Here is a 14374-nt window from a genome sequence, read left to right on the forward strand (position 1 = left end):
TGAGTGTGAAGACATATATGAGAAGTATTAGACCGAATGAAAAAGCGTATTAATAATATGTAACACTACCAGCCAATCAGCAGAGTGCAATGTGTCAGGCTCCACCCCTTTGTGGATGCCATTATGGTTGGTATCCCCTTTATGTGATTAATGGCAGCCATCTTGTGTCATCTCGCAGCTCACTGTCAACAAAAGTGTTTGCACGGGAGCCGCTGTGTGCGACCCAACGTGTGTGCGTGTCGGAGTCGAGTCGGCGCCGTGTCAGGAAGTACTCTTTGCTCCAAGAGGGTAAGAATCAACATAAATCTGTGGAAAACTTTATTTACACTGTCACCTTTGGTCTGGTCTCGCTGTCCTCTTTATCCGCATCTATAGCTGGTTTATATTGTCTTCTTCTGTACGTTTCACGTCTCGCTGTCCTCTTTATCCGCATCTATAGCTGGTTTATATCGTCTTCTTCTGTACGTTTCACGTCTCGCTGTCCTCTTTATCCGCATCTATCACTCCTTTCTATCTTCTCTAACCTGCACCGGACTTGTTTCTATCTTCTTTCACTGTGCATCTCATCTCGCTGTCCTCTTTATCCGCATCTATAGCTGCTTTCTAGCGTCTTCCTCTGTACATTTCACGTCTCGCTGTCCTCTTTATCTGTATCTGTCACTTACTTTTATCTTCTTTCCCTGTCCTTCTCGCTAGTCTTCTTTCTATCTTCTTTCACTCTGCATGTCATCTCGCTGTCCTCTTTATCCGCATCTATAGCTGGTTTCTAGCGTCTTCCTCTGTACGTTTCACGTCTCGCTGTCCTCTTTATCCGCATCTATCACTCCTTTCTATCTTCTCTAACCTGCACCAGACTTGTTTCTATCTTCTTTCACTGTGCATCTCATCTCGCTGTCCTCTTTATCCGCATCTATAGCTGGTTTCTATCTTCTTTTTCTGTACGTTTCACGTCTCGCTGTCCTCTTTATCCGCATCTATCACTGCTTTCTATCTTCTCTAACCTGCACCAGACTTGTTTCTATCTTCTTTCACTGTGCATCTCATCTCGCTGTCCTCTTTATCCGCATATATAGCTGGTTTCTAGCGTCTTCCTCTGTACGTTTCACGTCTCGCTGTCCTCTTTATCCGCATCTATCACTCCTTTCTATCTTCTTGAACCTGCACCAGACTTGTTTCTGTCTTCTTTCACTGTGCATCTCATCTCGCTGTCCTCTTTATCCGCATCCATAGCTGGTTTCTATCGTCTTTCTCTGAACATCTAACTTGCCTTGCTGTCCTCTTTATCTGTATCTGTCACTTACTTCTATCTTCTTTCCCTGTCCTTCTCGCTAGTCTTCTTTCTATCTTCTTTCACTGTGCATCTCATCTCGCTGTCCTCTTTATCCGCATCTATAGCTGGTTTCTATCGTCTTTCTCTGAACATCTAACTTGCCTTGCTGTCCTCTTTATCTGTATCTGTCACTTACTTCTATCTTCTTTCCCTGTCCTTCTCGCTAGTCTTCTTTCTATCTTCTTTCACTGTGCATCTCATCTCGCTGTCCTCTTTATCCGCATCTATAGCTGCTTTCTAGCGTCTTCCTCTGTACGTTTCAAGTCTCGCTGTCCTCTTTATCCGCCTCTATAACTGGTTCCTGGTTCCTAACTGGTAACATAACTGACACATGGTAACCAGTACAGAATACTACATATCATCATGTCTTTAAATGTGTTCTCTGAATGCCTGGTATTTATACTTTAGCTCCTTTAGTAATTGTTATAATTGAAAATGCCTTGTGTAGGCAAAAATACATTAACATTTAATTAAATAGGCTTTTGTTTTGGTTTTGGTTTTGTGTTATTTACCAATAATATGCATATTAAACAACATAACAGCATGATTTATTGATGAACTAACACATTGTTCTTTTTCCAGCCGTCCACTTGAACGAACCACCAGCGGAGTCAAACATTGTGGTGGTCCGGGGTCATCCTCAAAGCTGCCCCACCTCGTCCTCTTCAGCAACACGCTAAAGAACGAGACGTCTGGTTCCAGGGGAGCATGCAGGATGCACACGGTGAAACTCGTTAATGAGGCAGCTCGTCATTCTATTGACGTCACTCACTTCCTTTATCTTATAGTGTATTATATGAGTATATGTTTTATATGAGTATGTGACACAAAGACTCCTAATAGCAAAAGAAAACACCCAAGATGCATTAGAGGACATCAAACACAGCAGAGTAGCTTTTTAGCTTCATTCATAAAAGTGACATGTGATTTGAAGGCCCCACTGTGAGCGTCCAGGTTGGGAAGGCAGGAGTTAAGCATTTGACTTGGCTGCCAAAGTTCAAGGCGAGCCGCTCAGGCCCGCGGGGGCGGCGAGGAAATGAGGATTAAGAGATTAACGATGCCACGTTAGCTCTGCACCACTTCCACCCTGACGTGCGATAGCCCGACTTTGCTGCAGCGTGTGGCTCGTGGGCTTGGGAGGCGTGCATGGCCCCGGCTTGAAGTGCGGAAAAAGCCTTAATTAGTATCAACTTCACTCTTTGCTTTTTTTCCCCCATTTTAGCAGTTTTTTTACATTTTCCAAATATTTAATATTTTTTTAATATTTAATAATATTCAAATAATATTCAAATATTCAAATAATATTCAAATATTTAATAATATTAATATTTTCTTAATATTTTTTTTATTATTAATTCAACTCAATTCAACTAAAATTACATTATTTTTCCCCACATTATTACAAGTTGCATCTTTTTTTTCCTCATTTGAATAAAACTTTTTCCTTTTGTAAAATCAAGGTTTTTTTCCATTAAAATTTTTTTAAAATATTTACACTTTCTCCTTATATCTTGAATAATCTTTGTCCATTTTCTTTCCATAATATTCTGACTATTCACATAATATAATCATTTTTCCCATTCAAATTTTCCAAAAAATTAACATTTTTTTTATGTCAACTCCCTTCCCTTTTTTCATTGTTTTATTATAACATTATTATTTTTTAATACAGCCTTTTCTCATTAAATTACATACAAATTTTTCACAATATTTTGACTTTATTTTGGTAAAATTACTGCTAACAGACGCACACTGGACACACCTGACGTGTACAGTAATCCCTCGCCACTTCCCACTTTGAAATAATGGCCTCAGTCTATCACAAATATAAAATTAAAAAAATTTAAATAATAATAATAAGACCCTTGTGAGGAAAAGTAAAATACAATAAAAAAGACATTCAATAGCCACCACAGGAAGTAGTGTACAGAAACTGTAAAATACAAAACACAACATTAAGGACCTCTATAAATCATATCATGTATGAGTCTATATTATGTCTTATATCTTACTTTCTCTAATTATGTCTACTTAATTATGTTGGCTAATAGAAGTGTAAAGGTGACTATAGGGATGTTATTTCATGTACAAAGGCTCTTATAATGTTAAAAACGATTTACAAGGTCATAAACAGTTTTTTCATGCTCAAATATAGATAATAGGTATATAGATATAGACTATGCATCCCATGTTTGACAACAACTCTTATACGAACCCGTATCCGTAACCACTCGTGCAGCCCATGTTTGACAGGTTTTGTCGATGCTCGGTTGTTTTGGAAAGAACGGGTCTCATTCAACGGGATTGGCTGCCCTCTGGTGGTCAGAACATTTTCTACAACAACAAATAAAAAATAGGATACACATGAATAGTCAGCCAATTGTCACTCTCTGTAAGTGTAGATCTGACATCAATCCGATGCCAATCCGAATGAACATATAATAGGATTAACAGGGGTGGAATATTCCTTTTCCCAATCCGATTAAAGTATTTTGTATTCGCTCAAAATTAAAGTTTTTCTTCTTCTGTTGTTTATTGGCGGTTGGCAAGCAGCTTTTGTGTGCATTAGCGCCATCTAGGGAACACAATCTAAACCTTTCTATACTTTATTTACAAGTCCAGTTTTTATTTTAAAATAAAATATATATCTATATAAAATATGTACATAGATTAATTATAAATTAGCAAGATTTATTTTTATATTTTCCTGTTTAAATTCATCCCGGGTGCGTTCTTTCAGCGCATGCTCGGATATGACGTAACACGCAGCTCGAGACGTTCTTCGGTTTTAAAAATGGAGGCTGGACTGTTGCGGAAAGTTTGTTTTTAAGCTAAACTAAATTTCAAGACTGTACGAACGAAAAACTCCAACAATCCAAAGAAAAACTCCAACAAGCGAAAGAAAAACTCGGATACCCGGTTTTATCACGTGATGTCGATGTTTACGCTTTACTGCGCATGCTCCATTTGACTGTTCTGTTTGATTATTGCGGCGCGTGTAAAACAGGAGATTGGAATATTCCTTTCCATGTATAGCTTAAGGAAAAAAAGTCATTCGGAAATAGGAACGACTCCACATGTAAACGTGGCTAGCGATCCACGGATATTTATATCGAGTCCAAACATGGCAGGAGGCAAGGTGGCAAAAGGGAGGGGGTGAGGATGGCCGCCATTGGCACTGACAAGTAGTCCCACCTGGACTGTTCACTCAGAAGGACGCGCTTCTCATCCTCAAACACCAAATTACTCACTTCCGGTGGTGACCCCTATGTGAAAAAAAAAAATCAATGCTGTCCTTGTATCGGATCGATACCAATATTGCAGTATCACAACAAAGTTTATCCAAAAAGTGCATATTGAGCTATATTAAGGAGGACTCCGTACATGGAGCTTAAACCTGTATCCTCAAGGACAACAGGTGACCCCCCCTTGCCCCCGCTTACCCTTCCTGCACTCTCCACCTGTCTTCCCTTCTCCGCGGTGGGCTGGCGACCCCAAAGCAGCCGTCATTCAGTAGAAATGCTATGCTGATCCGGAGCGGACCCCCTCGGTCACCGGATCAGCAGCAGCTGCTTGGCCACACGGTGCTATTTTCACCCTTATAGGATAAAGTGATGTGCGCGCCGCGCCTTGCCGCAGCGCCACTCAGACGTCAGAGCGCCACGATGAAGTCCGCAAGCAGCGAGAGCGCTGAAAGCCTCGCCTCGGTCGCCTCGGACCGCGACGACTGGGACGGGAAGTCCACTGACTGCCAGGAGGAAGCGGCGGCTTTACGCGCACCGGCCAGACGGAAGAGACGACGGAGACGCGACAGAGCGAGAAGCGGCAGAGAAGCGCATCCGCCGGGTGTCAGCAAACAGAGGCAAGCCGCCAACGCGCGGGAGCGAGACAGGACGCACAGCGTCAACACCGCCTTCACCGCACTGCGCACGCTCATCCCCACCGAGCCCGCCGACAGGAAGCTCTCCAAGGTGGAGACGCTGCGTCTGGCTTGCAGCTACATCTCGCACCTGGCTAACGTCTTGCTGCTGGGGGAGGAGAGCCGAGACGGGCAGCCTTGCCTGCGCCACCGCGCTGTCACGCCCGGTTCCGTGCGACCGCTGCGGTCCATCTGCACCTTCTGTCTGAGCAATCAGAGGAAACAAGTGAGTGGCCTTTAGTCGCTTCCTGCTTAAGTGGGGTAGGCTCCAGCATACAGTGCTGCACTTTGTGGACACCATTGCCTGATAGGAACACAAAAGAATGAAATAATCCACACAAAAGTAGGTCAAAACAATACTTCCACGGCTTCTTGTACTTATACTACAATAATCTTTGCTATACTAAAAATTTTACTTTACTTTGTCTCGGCAGCTCAGAGACAACGGGAAGCGGCCAACTAAAGTGTGAGGCTTCGGACACAGGTGGATTCATCGGCCATGTTTGTTTACATTTGTACATATTGAAATATATTTATTTTTACTTTAGAAGGTAACAGAATCAGCACTGCAAAGCACTTTTTCTGTGCACATTTTTTGCGCCTGCGAACCAAACTGTTTTGGTTGAGATGCAACCTGAGACCTTGAGTAAGGTTGCGCTATTTTTGGTGCCACTAATTGCACAAACACCCCCCGCCCCCTCCCACCAACTAAACAGCAGCTCCCCAGTGCGTCGCATGATCACAATCAAAAATTTTTTTGCAGTGGTACAATCCGTAATGTAAACCTACCGGGAAATGTTGCACTACCTCAAACGTGTTTACTTCTACATCAAACGTGTAACATGACTACTTCTTTACTTTTGCACATTACAAATAAATATTTTTGTACCGTGACCCAGTGTCGTTTAATTACTAATTCTAATAAAAATGCATGTAAACATTTCAATAGTCTTTATTCCATAAAAAAGTCAATTGGTTTACATCAGATTAAAGAAAGTAGAAACCAATAATCTGTTCACTGGCGAGGCATTATACGGGGTCGTGGGGGGCGTGTCTTTCAAAGGACCAACCATGACACGCGGGACAGGTTCTCCCAAAAGTCAAAAAGAAGGCCGAGTTTGAAGGAGGAAGAGTCAAAAATTAGCTGGGCCAAGTTAACTTAATTTTTTGAGGGGGGAGGGGCCTTTGGCAAAAAAAAAAAAAAAAAAAAAAAATGTTGGCCTGCTGGTTTTGTGAATTGTTGCGAACTCCCGGTGCCGGACTAGAGCCAGCAAAGGCCACAAAAACCACACGGAATGTTTGGTGTCCAAATTAGAGGGCGTACGCTTACGAGAGCAGGACCTGATGACACGACAGTTACAAAAGGAGGACCCATCCCTTTAAAAAAAAAAAAAAAAAAGTTCTAATATAACATGTGCAGGTCGGTCGCGTGGGAGACTACCAGGAGGTAGAGAAGTCAAAAGGGCAACAACATTCTACTGCTCCAGTTTAAAAAAATAATAATAAAGAAAGGGGGGCGGGGGGCGGTCATCTGGCAATATAAGGTTTTCAGTCTGCCTCCTCTTCATCCGATTCAGACTCTGCAGGGGACGGAAGTTGAACATCTGAACCCTGGGGTTCCATTCAGGATTTACCCAATTTTTTTGCCCAACTTTTCTCACCTTCCTCTGCGTTCTTCAGCCACTCGACAAACTTTTTCATCTGCTCAAGAAAGACACTCTTCCCCTTGGCAAGGTGGCCCTCATAGTACCACTTCAGTATGGCCTCTTCGCTCAACACGTCCGCTGTGGAGGTGTGGGGGAAAAGGTTTAAAATATGCAATGGGGAACAGAGGAAGAGGCATTGTAGAAGACATCCCAGACCTTTATAGAGGAGCACCACAATCTTCTGAAAGGCCTTCATGAAGTGGATGTTGTCATAGCAATACTCCTGGATCTTCAGCAGCAGGCTGAGCTCAGACAGACCCTGGGAGGTGAAGGCTTTCAGCAGAGGGCTGTATTGCTGCGGTGCGGGATAGAGATTGAGGAGAGACACACATGTCACGTCATGGAGGATGAACCAACGTGAGGTGGGGGAGCATCAAACCTTCAAGTGTTTGATGGCTTGTTCGGTCACCAGCTCCTCCTTCTTGTTCCACTCCACGGAGCTCATCACGCAGGTCCAGATGATGCCGATCATGGCCTGCTCAGAGAGGTTGGCTTTTTTCATCTCCTCCCTGGTGAAGGCGATGATCTGCGATGGCAGTAGATCATTGTTAGTTGATGGGGGTCTTCCCCACCATCCAAAAAATTGCCCTATAACTTAATGTTGAGCACATTTCAGCGACGACAGTCTTTCCCGTGTTTTATTATGTAATTAAAAAAATTCAGTGTTTAGTTTTTCCCATATTTCCATGTTGTAATGGTGGGATGGTGGTGTGTTTATTTTGAGTACACCAATCCCTCGCCAGTATGTACTTTATGTTTATGCCTTGAAAAACAGCTGGGATTGATTGGTGATTGGTTTGCAAGTGTTATTTTCTCTGATGGGAGGGGCCTGCTGGCGTTTAAAAAGGCTGCTGAGTAAGTAACAAGTATTTCTTAATTCCCAATTAGAAAGAAGGTAATATCAAGCAGTACTGCATTTTGTAATATTTATAAATACCTTTTTGGGCACACTTCACAGTACAATAAGCAGCCTTAAAGTTTCCTTAAAATCCCCCCCCAACTGGGGATTACAGTAGGACTGAAATAATTGCAGTATTTTTCCGCTTCCTTCTATTCTCTGGGGAAATACAGCCAGTCAGGTTAGTCCCCATCTGGGTACTGACCTCCTTGAGCGGGTCTCCGCGGGACATCTGCTCCTGAAGCTCCTTCTGCAGCTCTCTGCGGGCGCCGATGGACTGCTGGTTGCGGGCGAAGTCGGACAGCTCCTTCAGCCCGGCGTCGGTGAAGTACTTAGAAAAATGCTCGCAGCTCCGCTTGTTGGCAGGAAAGAGCTCCTGCGAAAAGTGCGGCGGCGGCGGCGTCAGAAAAACGCAGCAGGAAAACAACAACGTTTTAGCGTACCATCAGCCGGTTGTCCATGCCCACTTTGCGGAGACTGCCGGCGACTGAGTTGATGTCTTTCTCATTGATCCAAGACTTGAACAGCTTGACGGCGAAAGCTGCAGACACTCCTGAGCAAACAAAAGACGCCATGCGTTTAAAAGATGTCAAACTGCCGTGAAAACCATCTCGTTTGTCCTCACCCTCCTTGACGAGATTCTCATTGAAGAGGCTGCTGAGGATGGAGGCCGATATGTTTCCGTTAGCCAACAGAATACCGGTAAGCATGGCCAGCTTGTTGCGCTCGGACTCAGTGAACCCTTTTAGAAACAGCAGCAACTGGACATACACAATATAATCATAATTACACAAACAGTCCTAACACGTTAACACGAGAACTACACGGCATCAGACAGATGCTAAAGCGCATCTGAAATTTATGTCTACTAATCTACAAGGACATGTAGAGGTCGCGGGTATTTTTTGCAACAACTCAGCCCACTCAAACTCAAATTCTCAACATGTTGCCATAAATGTACGACGATACAGTATAATCTGCTTATGTCAACAACCATCTACCTAAGTGTTCTTACCTACAAAGGTGCCCACTTCAAGTGACAAACACGGCTGACCACATTTATAGAAAAAATGGTGTAGACATGAGTTAGCATTGTCAACTTTATTATTGTGTTGTGACTTCATGTTGAGTGCAGACTAAGCAGTAATAACTAACAAAAATCATAATTTTTAATGCTGTTAGGCACCAGAAAAAAAGATGTGCACATGTACTTGGGAGTATAGAATATGAGAACAGCCACAGGTTCAAAAAGCAGCCCCCATTTTCCTTATGTGTCCGACCAAAGCCACAATAAAAGTAATCACTAGTTTAGTAATATCAGCATGTATACAAACAGACGAGGGGCCAAGCCCATCTGATTGATTATTGCATAACTAAGTGCGTCTTTCTGCTGACAACGTGCTTACCTTCTTGATCTCCTCCTCGAATCCCTTCTCCAGGTACTTGTAACGCCTGATCAGCTTGTTAAAAACCTGACGTGACATGCGGAGATCATTTCTTGTGAGCGATGAACGACAGCTCATGTTTTACAAGTCAGTGCAACATCCTTCCTGGCCTACCTGAGCATATGCTTGCATGGTCTCCAGGTCTTCTTGTGCCGTAAAGAGGCAAAACTCTGTGCGGGTCATGTCATCAGAAAGTGTCCCGCCTGGGGCTGCGCCAGGATATAAAGTATCAGAAGTAAGACTTTAAAAAAAGAAGATGAGTTGAATATTTCACAACATACCCAGCATTCCACCGGCCACCAGGATGTCAAAGAGCGTCTCTGCATAGCGGCGGTAGTCAAGCTTGGCGCCAGAGGCATCAAGGAACTTCGCAACCGCCTCCAAGTCAGTGCCAGTTTGATTCAAGCCTTGTACGATACTTTCTTGAAACTGAGTAGGGTCAAACCTCTCCTTTTCATCTGTCGGAGATTGATCACGTATTAGAAAGCAGAAGGACACAAAAACACCAGACAAGTGTATAAATCCCACCAACCTCTTTTCCTCGTTTTGAAACGCTGGCCTGTTAGCGTCGGCTTTTGCTGCTTTTGATTATTCATAAAAGACACCTGTAAAAAGATGACAGTTGAGAGAGGTTACGCGCACATAACATGGAAAAAAACAAGCTAAAGTGCTAACATTCTAACCTCAATGCTAACAAAATAACCTCAACACAATAGCTAACAAAGACAAGACAATTCAAGCGACTACAAGTGTTATTGTCGATTAAATTCCGATGTACATAAAAATAACAAATTGACGCTAAATAACTCATACAAAGTAGAAGATGTTGCATTAAAAGTTCAACCAGAACGAGTCTGACAGGCTTATCCCGATTAAAGGGTTGTTAGCATTAGCTCCCCGAGGGCCTTACCATGCGCTTAGCTAGCACAGGTTAGCCGGGCCCTGGAACGCGCCGCCTCAATGTTCGCTCTTAAACCGGCGTTTAATGGCTGAAACGCGGCAGCACGGAAACGGCGTCGTCCGGCGGCGAACACCGGCGACGTGTCATTTAACAGCCGCTCACCAGGGACGTGTGGGTGGTGTGGGATGTCAGTAAGTTGGGCTAATTTAGCTAACTAGCCCTCCGACGTCGCCCATGACGGTAACAGAAGCCGCGGTTTGCAACAACGACGTTTGACGCCATCGGATCACATGTTTTATCGTCTTTCGTGGCGTCACGCCGCGCGGTGAGAAACAAAGCAATTAGAGAGGCGGGTACTCACCGAAATGAATGCAGATAAAAAACGGTTATGAACCAGAGGAATCGAACAGAGCGTCGCGAGTCTCTGCGGCCCAAACAAAAAGACCTTCCAGTCAGGACTTCCGCAGGCTCCGCCCTCAGCGCATGCGCCTTTTGAGAGTAGAGTCTGTTAGCCCCAAAAAACAAACAAAAAAAATAACTGTTTTTTTTGTTTAGATGTGAGCAATAATACAATTTAATAGTGTATTATAATAAATGTAATTAGTAATAATTGTAAAAAATGTTACATGATATACAGAATATAGTACAGCTTTCTTTTTAATGCCTTTTTATGATATAATAAAACTAGTTTTTAGAAGCATTGTTATAAGGTACATTTCAGTGTGCAGGTTGTACTCTGATGCAAAGGTACTCCCATATATTCATGAAAAACTTCATTTTGGACTCTGGAACCTTGATGGCACGTCAGCAGAAGAGTATGCGCGCAACGCCCAGCAAAAGAATGAAGTAACATCACTTGGTAGTTACACTTCATTACATCTACCGCAGCCGGATGTGTACCAAGGAAAAGGAAAGCCATCACCTAGGATGTGAAAAAGGAACATCATAAAAAGCTGAAGAGGAATACACAACCAAACATGTTTATTTCATGTGTTTTTGATCTGCAAAGAACCGTATCACCACAATACAATACAATACAAGCACCCTGAGGTACGCCAAAGTCTTTGAAGGATGTGTTGGAGGGTATAGGTTGGTTCTGTAGACGGAAACTCAAAACACGTAGATTGGGAATGTTGTAAGCATTGTCCAGGTACCATCTTCTCCACTACCTACAAGATCCAAGACTTGGATCTGAAGAAGCAAAGGGTCCTTTTTAATGTCATTGTATTGTCTTGGTCGCCATCACGAACCCTGGAGGTCTGACTCTAACCGAAACATAAATAAATGCAATAAATCCGAAGTACTAATTTTTTTTTTTTTTTGAGGGGGGGTGGTATGACAGGAACTCAGAATGAAAGAACTGCTGGCATATCTTAAATTCATATTAATAACTTAAATGCTTCTGCATCACACTATTTCAACTTAATGTTGATTGCTCTACCTATTATTATTATTAATTTTAAATTTGATTTAATTTGATTTCTTTGGGGGGGGCGGGGGTGTCATAAAGAAACAATGTGGGAATTGATCATTTTTAGTTAGCACAAATCATGTATATTTGTTCATTTAGATGCATGCAAAACAATTAAATGCTCTTTCACTGTTGCTCCACTTGTCACAGGGGTATGCTGGAGCCTATCCCAGGCGACTACTCGCTAGCCAATCGCAGGGCACAAAAAGTTAAAATTAAAATTATCATGGGAATAAAGTCATAATGTTACGAGAAGAAAGTTTAGGAAGATTATGTAAAAAATTGGAATATTAAGCTCCCACTGCAAGAATAAATGGTAAGTTTGGGAAAATTACACATTTCCCACCCTAAATGACACACAAAGCTCAAAATCCCAGAAATACTCCTTTAATGCATTTTTTTCTTTTTCCATCTCACACCACATTATTTGGTTTCGCTGACTGCAAGTGTTGCTACTGCGTGACGTCACAGCGAGGCCACGTCCACCTTCACGCCCGCTCTCTGGTGTGCGCTTTAAAGTACGTCATGCTGCAGTTCCCCGTGGTTCAAATGTAAAGTAAAGAAGAGTGCATATACAGTACTGATAGTAGCCTTGCTGGATATGGACAGGAAACATTCAGCTCTAAGCACAGGACAAAGTCGCTTTGTTTCTAAGCTCAATAACTGCTTGTTATGGCTGAATATGAAGTTCAGACATATTAAATGGCGGCTTCAACATGATGGTGGAATGTTCCTCACCTTAGGAACAGTTTTGGACAGCATTCCTGACAGAGTTATTTGGCACATAATCAGCCTTTAAGCTTGCATGCGGCATCTTCTGCTACTTGTTGGTTATATTTGGAAGGGAGACAACACAGGGGTGTCCAAACCTTTTCTCAGGAGGGCCACATAGTTTTTTTGTTTTTAGTTTTTCTTTTTTTCCCCAAGCCGATTTTCCAAAAATTAGAAAAATTCCCAAAATTTTGGCCATCCATTTTCTATGCCGCTTATCCTCACTTTTTTCTCATATTATGAATTTTAAAAAATAATATATATTTTTAAAAATATTTAAACTCTATGTTACTTAAAGTATATTATTTATCCTAAAATATTATTTATTTACTCCTAATATTACGAGTTTATTCTCGTAAAATTGTCACCTTTCACATTACAATTTTTTTCTCTTAATATTTTGACTTTATTATAATTTTTTTTCCATTTCTGCTGCAGCATTTTCCAATTATTTCACCTTTCTTCTTGAATTTTGTCTTCTCAGAATTATTTCTTGTAATATTGCCATAATTGGACTAATATGACTTTATTCCTGTCACCTAATATTCCCAAAAGGACATAATATATAATAATAATAAAACATTTTGACTTCATTTTTGTAACATAACTTTTTGCAAGCCAAATTTCCTCTTTGTTGTTTGGTCTGTTTCTTATAATATTGCGTCTTTTAAAGAAAAGACTGTCAGGCCGCAGCTTGGACACCCCTGGACATCCTCCAACGCAGGCCTGGCAATATGGCTTCCGACATGATGTGATGAAAAGCATGGCTCCTTGCTTGAAGGTATGGCACTTGATGAGATGTTGCATGAACATCCGGTGTTCCTGGTGAGGAGCTCATCTATGCCAGTCGCTCCATGAAGAAGCTTGTTTCTATTCCCCTGCGCTGCGTAGCCTCTACTTGGCCTATAGGGGGCGTTTCTGCAGCATCAGCAGTAAACAGAGACTTCTACAGTCACGTGATGCATCCATCACTGCCTCTTTTTCTTCTGCTTGAGGGACTTCCGTCTCTTTACAATCATCTCGTGAAGCTTGTCCATGCCTTCGTGGAGACCTTCCCCGATGATGGCGCAGGCGGGCTGGACGTGGTACGGCGTGGACGGGCTCAGCTCGGCCAGGGCCAGTTGCCGCTCGATCTCCGCCACGTTCAAGGCCCGCGGCAGGTCCTGTTTGTTAGCGATGACCAGCAGCGGGGTGCCTTGGTTCTCGGAGAAGCGGGTGATCTTGTGCAGCTCGGTCCGGGCCTCCTCCAGCCTCTCGGCGTCCACAGAGTCCACCACGTAAACAATGCCGTCCGTGCAGCGGCTGTAGGGCTTCCACAGCGGACGCAGCTTCTCCTGACCACCGACGTCCCAAAAGTGGCAGCTGATGCCCCTGGAGGTCCCCGCACCGCCCAGTCGGATCCTCTCCGTGTTGAATCCGATGGTGGGCACTGTGTTGACGAACTCGTTGAATCTGAGCCGGTAGAGCACCGTGGTTTTGCCCGCAGAGTCCAAGCCGAGCATGACAATGTGCAAGGACTGGAAGGTTGCCAGATTGGAGAAACTAGTCCCCATCCTGGTCGTGGGGGTGGATGTGCTTACAGGCCCGACAGGTGATCCCGAACCTTGCTAGGCTTTATCGGAGGGTCTGCAGGGCGCAGGCCATGGCGGCGCCGACGCACTCCGGAGACCACGCGAGCCGCAACATCTCCGGCTTCACTCACGACGGCCGTGGAAATGTCGTGGAAAATGTCCTCGCGCGTCTTTGTGTGTGTTGTGCAGCAACACACTGCCATGCGTGACGCGAGGACATAAACCAAGCCATGGAACGACGCGACTGGTTAAAGCGTGGTTGAAGAGAAGCGACTTCCGGTCTTGCTCTATGTGCCAAAATAAGATCAGTGAAGGTGACGCTGCAATGGTGTGGACTGCTCCCGGAAGAAGATATGCTTTTA

The 14374-nt window shown here is 43.5% G+C and overlaps 4 protein-coding genes and 1 long non-coding RNA gene across 7 annotated transcripts in view; 2 read left to right on the forward strand and 3 right to left on the reverse strand.

The window, feature by feature from the left end:
- LOC131104531 (von Willebrand factor D and EGF domain-containing protein) overlaps positions 1-3265 on the forward strand; it is a 32165-nt gene extending 28900 nt beyond the window's left edge. The window contains exons 34-35 of the mRNA XM_078796875.1: positions 179-288; positions 1913-3265. Coding sequence (XP_078653001.1) covers positions 179-288; positions 1913-1924 — 122 coding nt within the window. The 3' untranslated portion in view covers positions 1925-3265. The remainder of the gene's footprint in view (positions 1-178; positions 289-1912) is intronic.
- LOC144901800 (uncharacterized) lies at positions 1907-4779 on the reverse strand. 2 transcript variants are annotated; one of them, XR_013629904.1, is made up of 3 exons: positions 4526-4779; positions 3546-3664; positions 1907-2022 (listed from the first exon to the last, which is right to left on the reverse strand). It is a non-coding gene; the product is annotated as an uncharacterized LOC144901800 (long non-coding RNA). The 2 variants fall into 2 exon arrangements; XR_013629905.1 differs by having other exon boundaries at positions 1913-2486.
- On the forward strand, positions 4053-6142 carry LOC131104540 (transcription factor 15). The gene is made up of 2 exons (XM_058051844.2): positions 4053-5475; positions 5684-6142. Exons 1-2 carry the CDS (start codon positions 4945-4947, stop codon positions 5717-5719), a joined length of 567 nt encoding a protein of 188 aa, XP_057907827.2. The 5' UTR covers positions 4053-4944; the 3' UTR covers positions 5720-6142.
- Positions 6143-6185: 43 nt separating this feature from the next.
- On the reverse strand, positions 6186-10695 carry bzw1a (basic leucine zipper and W2 domains 1a). Of its 2 annotated transcripts, none has more exons than XM_058051840.2 (12): positions 10561-10695; positions 9831-9903; positions 9580-9756; positions 9413-9507; positions 9260-9325; positions 8479-8614; positions 8297-8406; positions 8059-8229; positions 7335-7481; positions 7112-7250; positions 6911-7033; positions 6186-6829 (listed from the first exon to the last, which is right to left on the reverse strand). In XM_058051840.2, the coding sequence occupies exons 2-12, from the start codon at positions 9892-9894 to the stop codon at positions 6798-6800; spliced, it is 1260 nt and encodes a 419-aa protein (XP_057907823.2). In that variant the 5' UTR covers positions 9895-9903; positions 10561-10695; the 3' UTR covers positions 6186-6797. The 2 variants fall into 2 exon arrangements, with proteins under 2 accessions (XP_057907823.2, XP_057907822.2); XM_058051839.2 differs by lacking the exon at positions 10561-10695 and adding an exon at positions 10362-10495.
- A 1883-nt stretch (positions 10696-12578) lies between these two features.
- Positions 12579-14276, reverse strand: LOC131104542 (ADP-ribosylation factor-like protein 4C). Its single transcript, XM_058051846.2, has one exon. The coding sequence runs from the start codon at positions 13992-13994 to the stop codon at positions 13410-13412; it is 585 nt and encodes a 194-aa protein (XP_057907829.1). The 5' UTR covers positions 13995-14276; the 3' UTR covers positions 12579-13409.
- Between the last annotated feature and the right edge of the window lie 98 nt (positions 14277-14374).

The sequence above is a fragment of the Doryrhamphus excisus genome, linkage group LG15 (genome assembly GCF_037039965.1).
Source record: "Doryrhamphus excisus strain RoL-2023G ecotype Guam linkage group LG15, RoL_Dexc_Guam_v1.1, whole genome shotgun sequence".
NCBI lineage: Eukaryota > Metazoa > Chordata > Actinopteri > Syngnathiformes > Syngnathidae > Doryrhamphus > Doryrhamphus excisus.

Coding starts and splice junctions, on each gene's coding strand:
- LOC131104542 (XM_058051846.2), bottom strand. CDS start 13,994: ATGGGGACTAGTTTCTCCAATCTGGCAACCTTCCAGTCCTTGCACATT.
- LOC131104540 (XM_058051844.2), top strand. CDS start 4,945: ATGTGCGCGCCGCGCCTTGCCGCAGCGCCACTCAGACGTCAGAGCGCC. Junction 5,476..5,683: donor TGAGCAATCAGAGGAAACAA/GTGAGTGGCCTT, acceptor TTGTCTCGGCAG/CTCAGAGACAACGGGAAGCG.
- bzw1a (XM_058051840.2), bottom strand. CDS start 9,894: ATGAATAATCAAAAGCAGCAAAAGCCGACGCTAACAGGCCAGCGTTTC. Junction 7,251..7,334: donor AAGCCATCAAACACTTGAAG/GTTTGATGCTCC, acceptor CCCGCACCGCAG/CAATACAGCCCTCTGCTGAA. Junction 7,034..7,111: donor TGTGGTGCTCCTCTATAAAG/GTCTGGGATGTC, acceptor ACACCTCCACAG/CGGACGTGTTGAGCGAAGAG.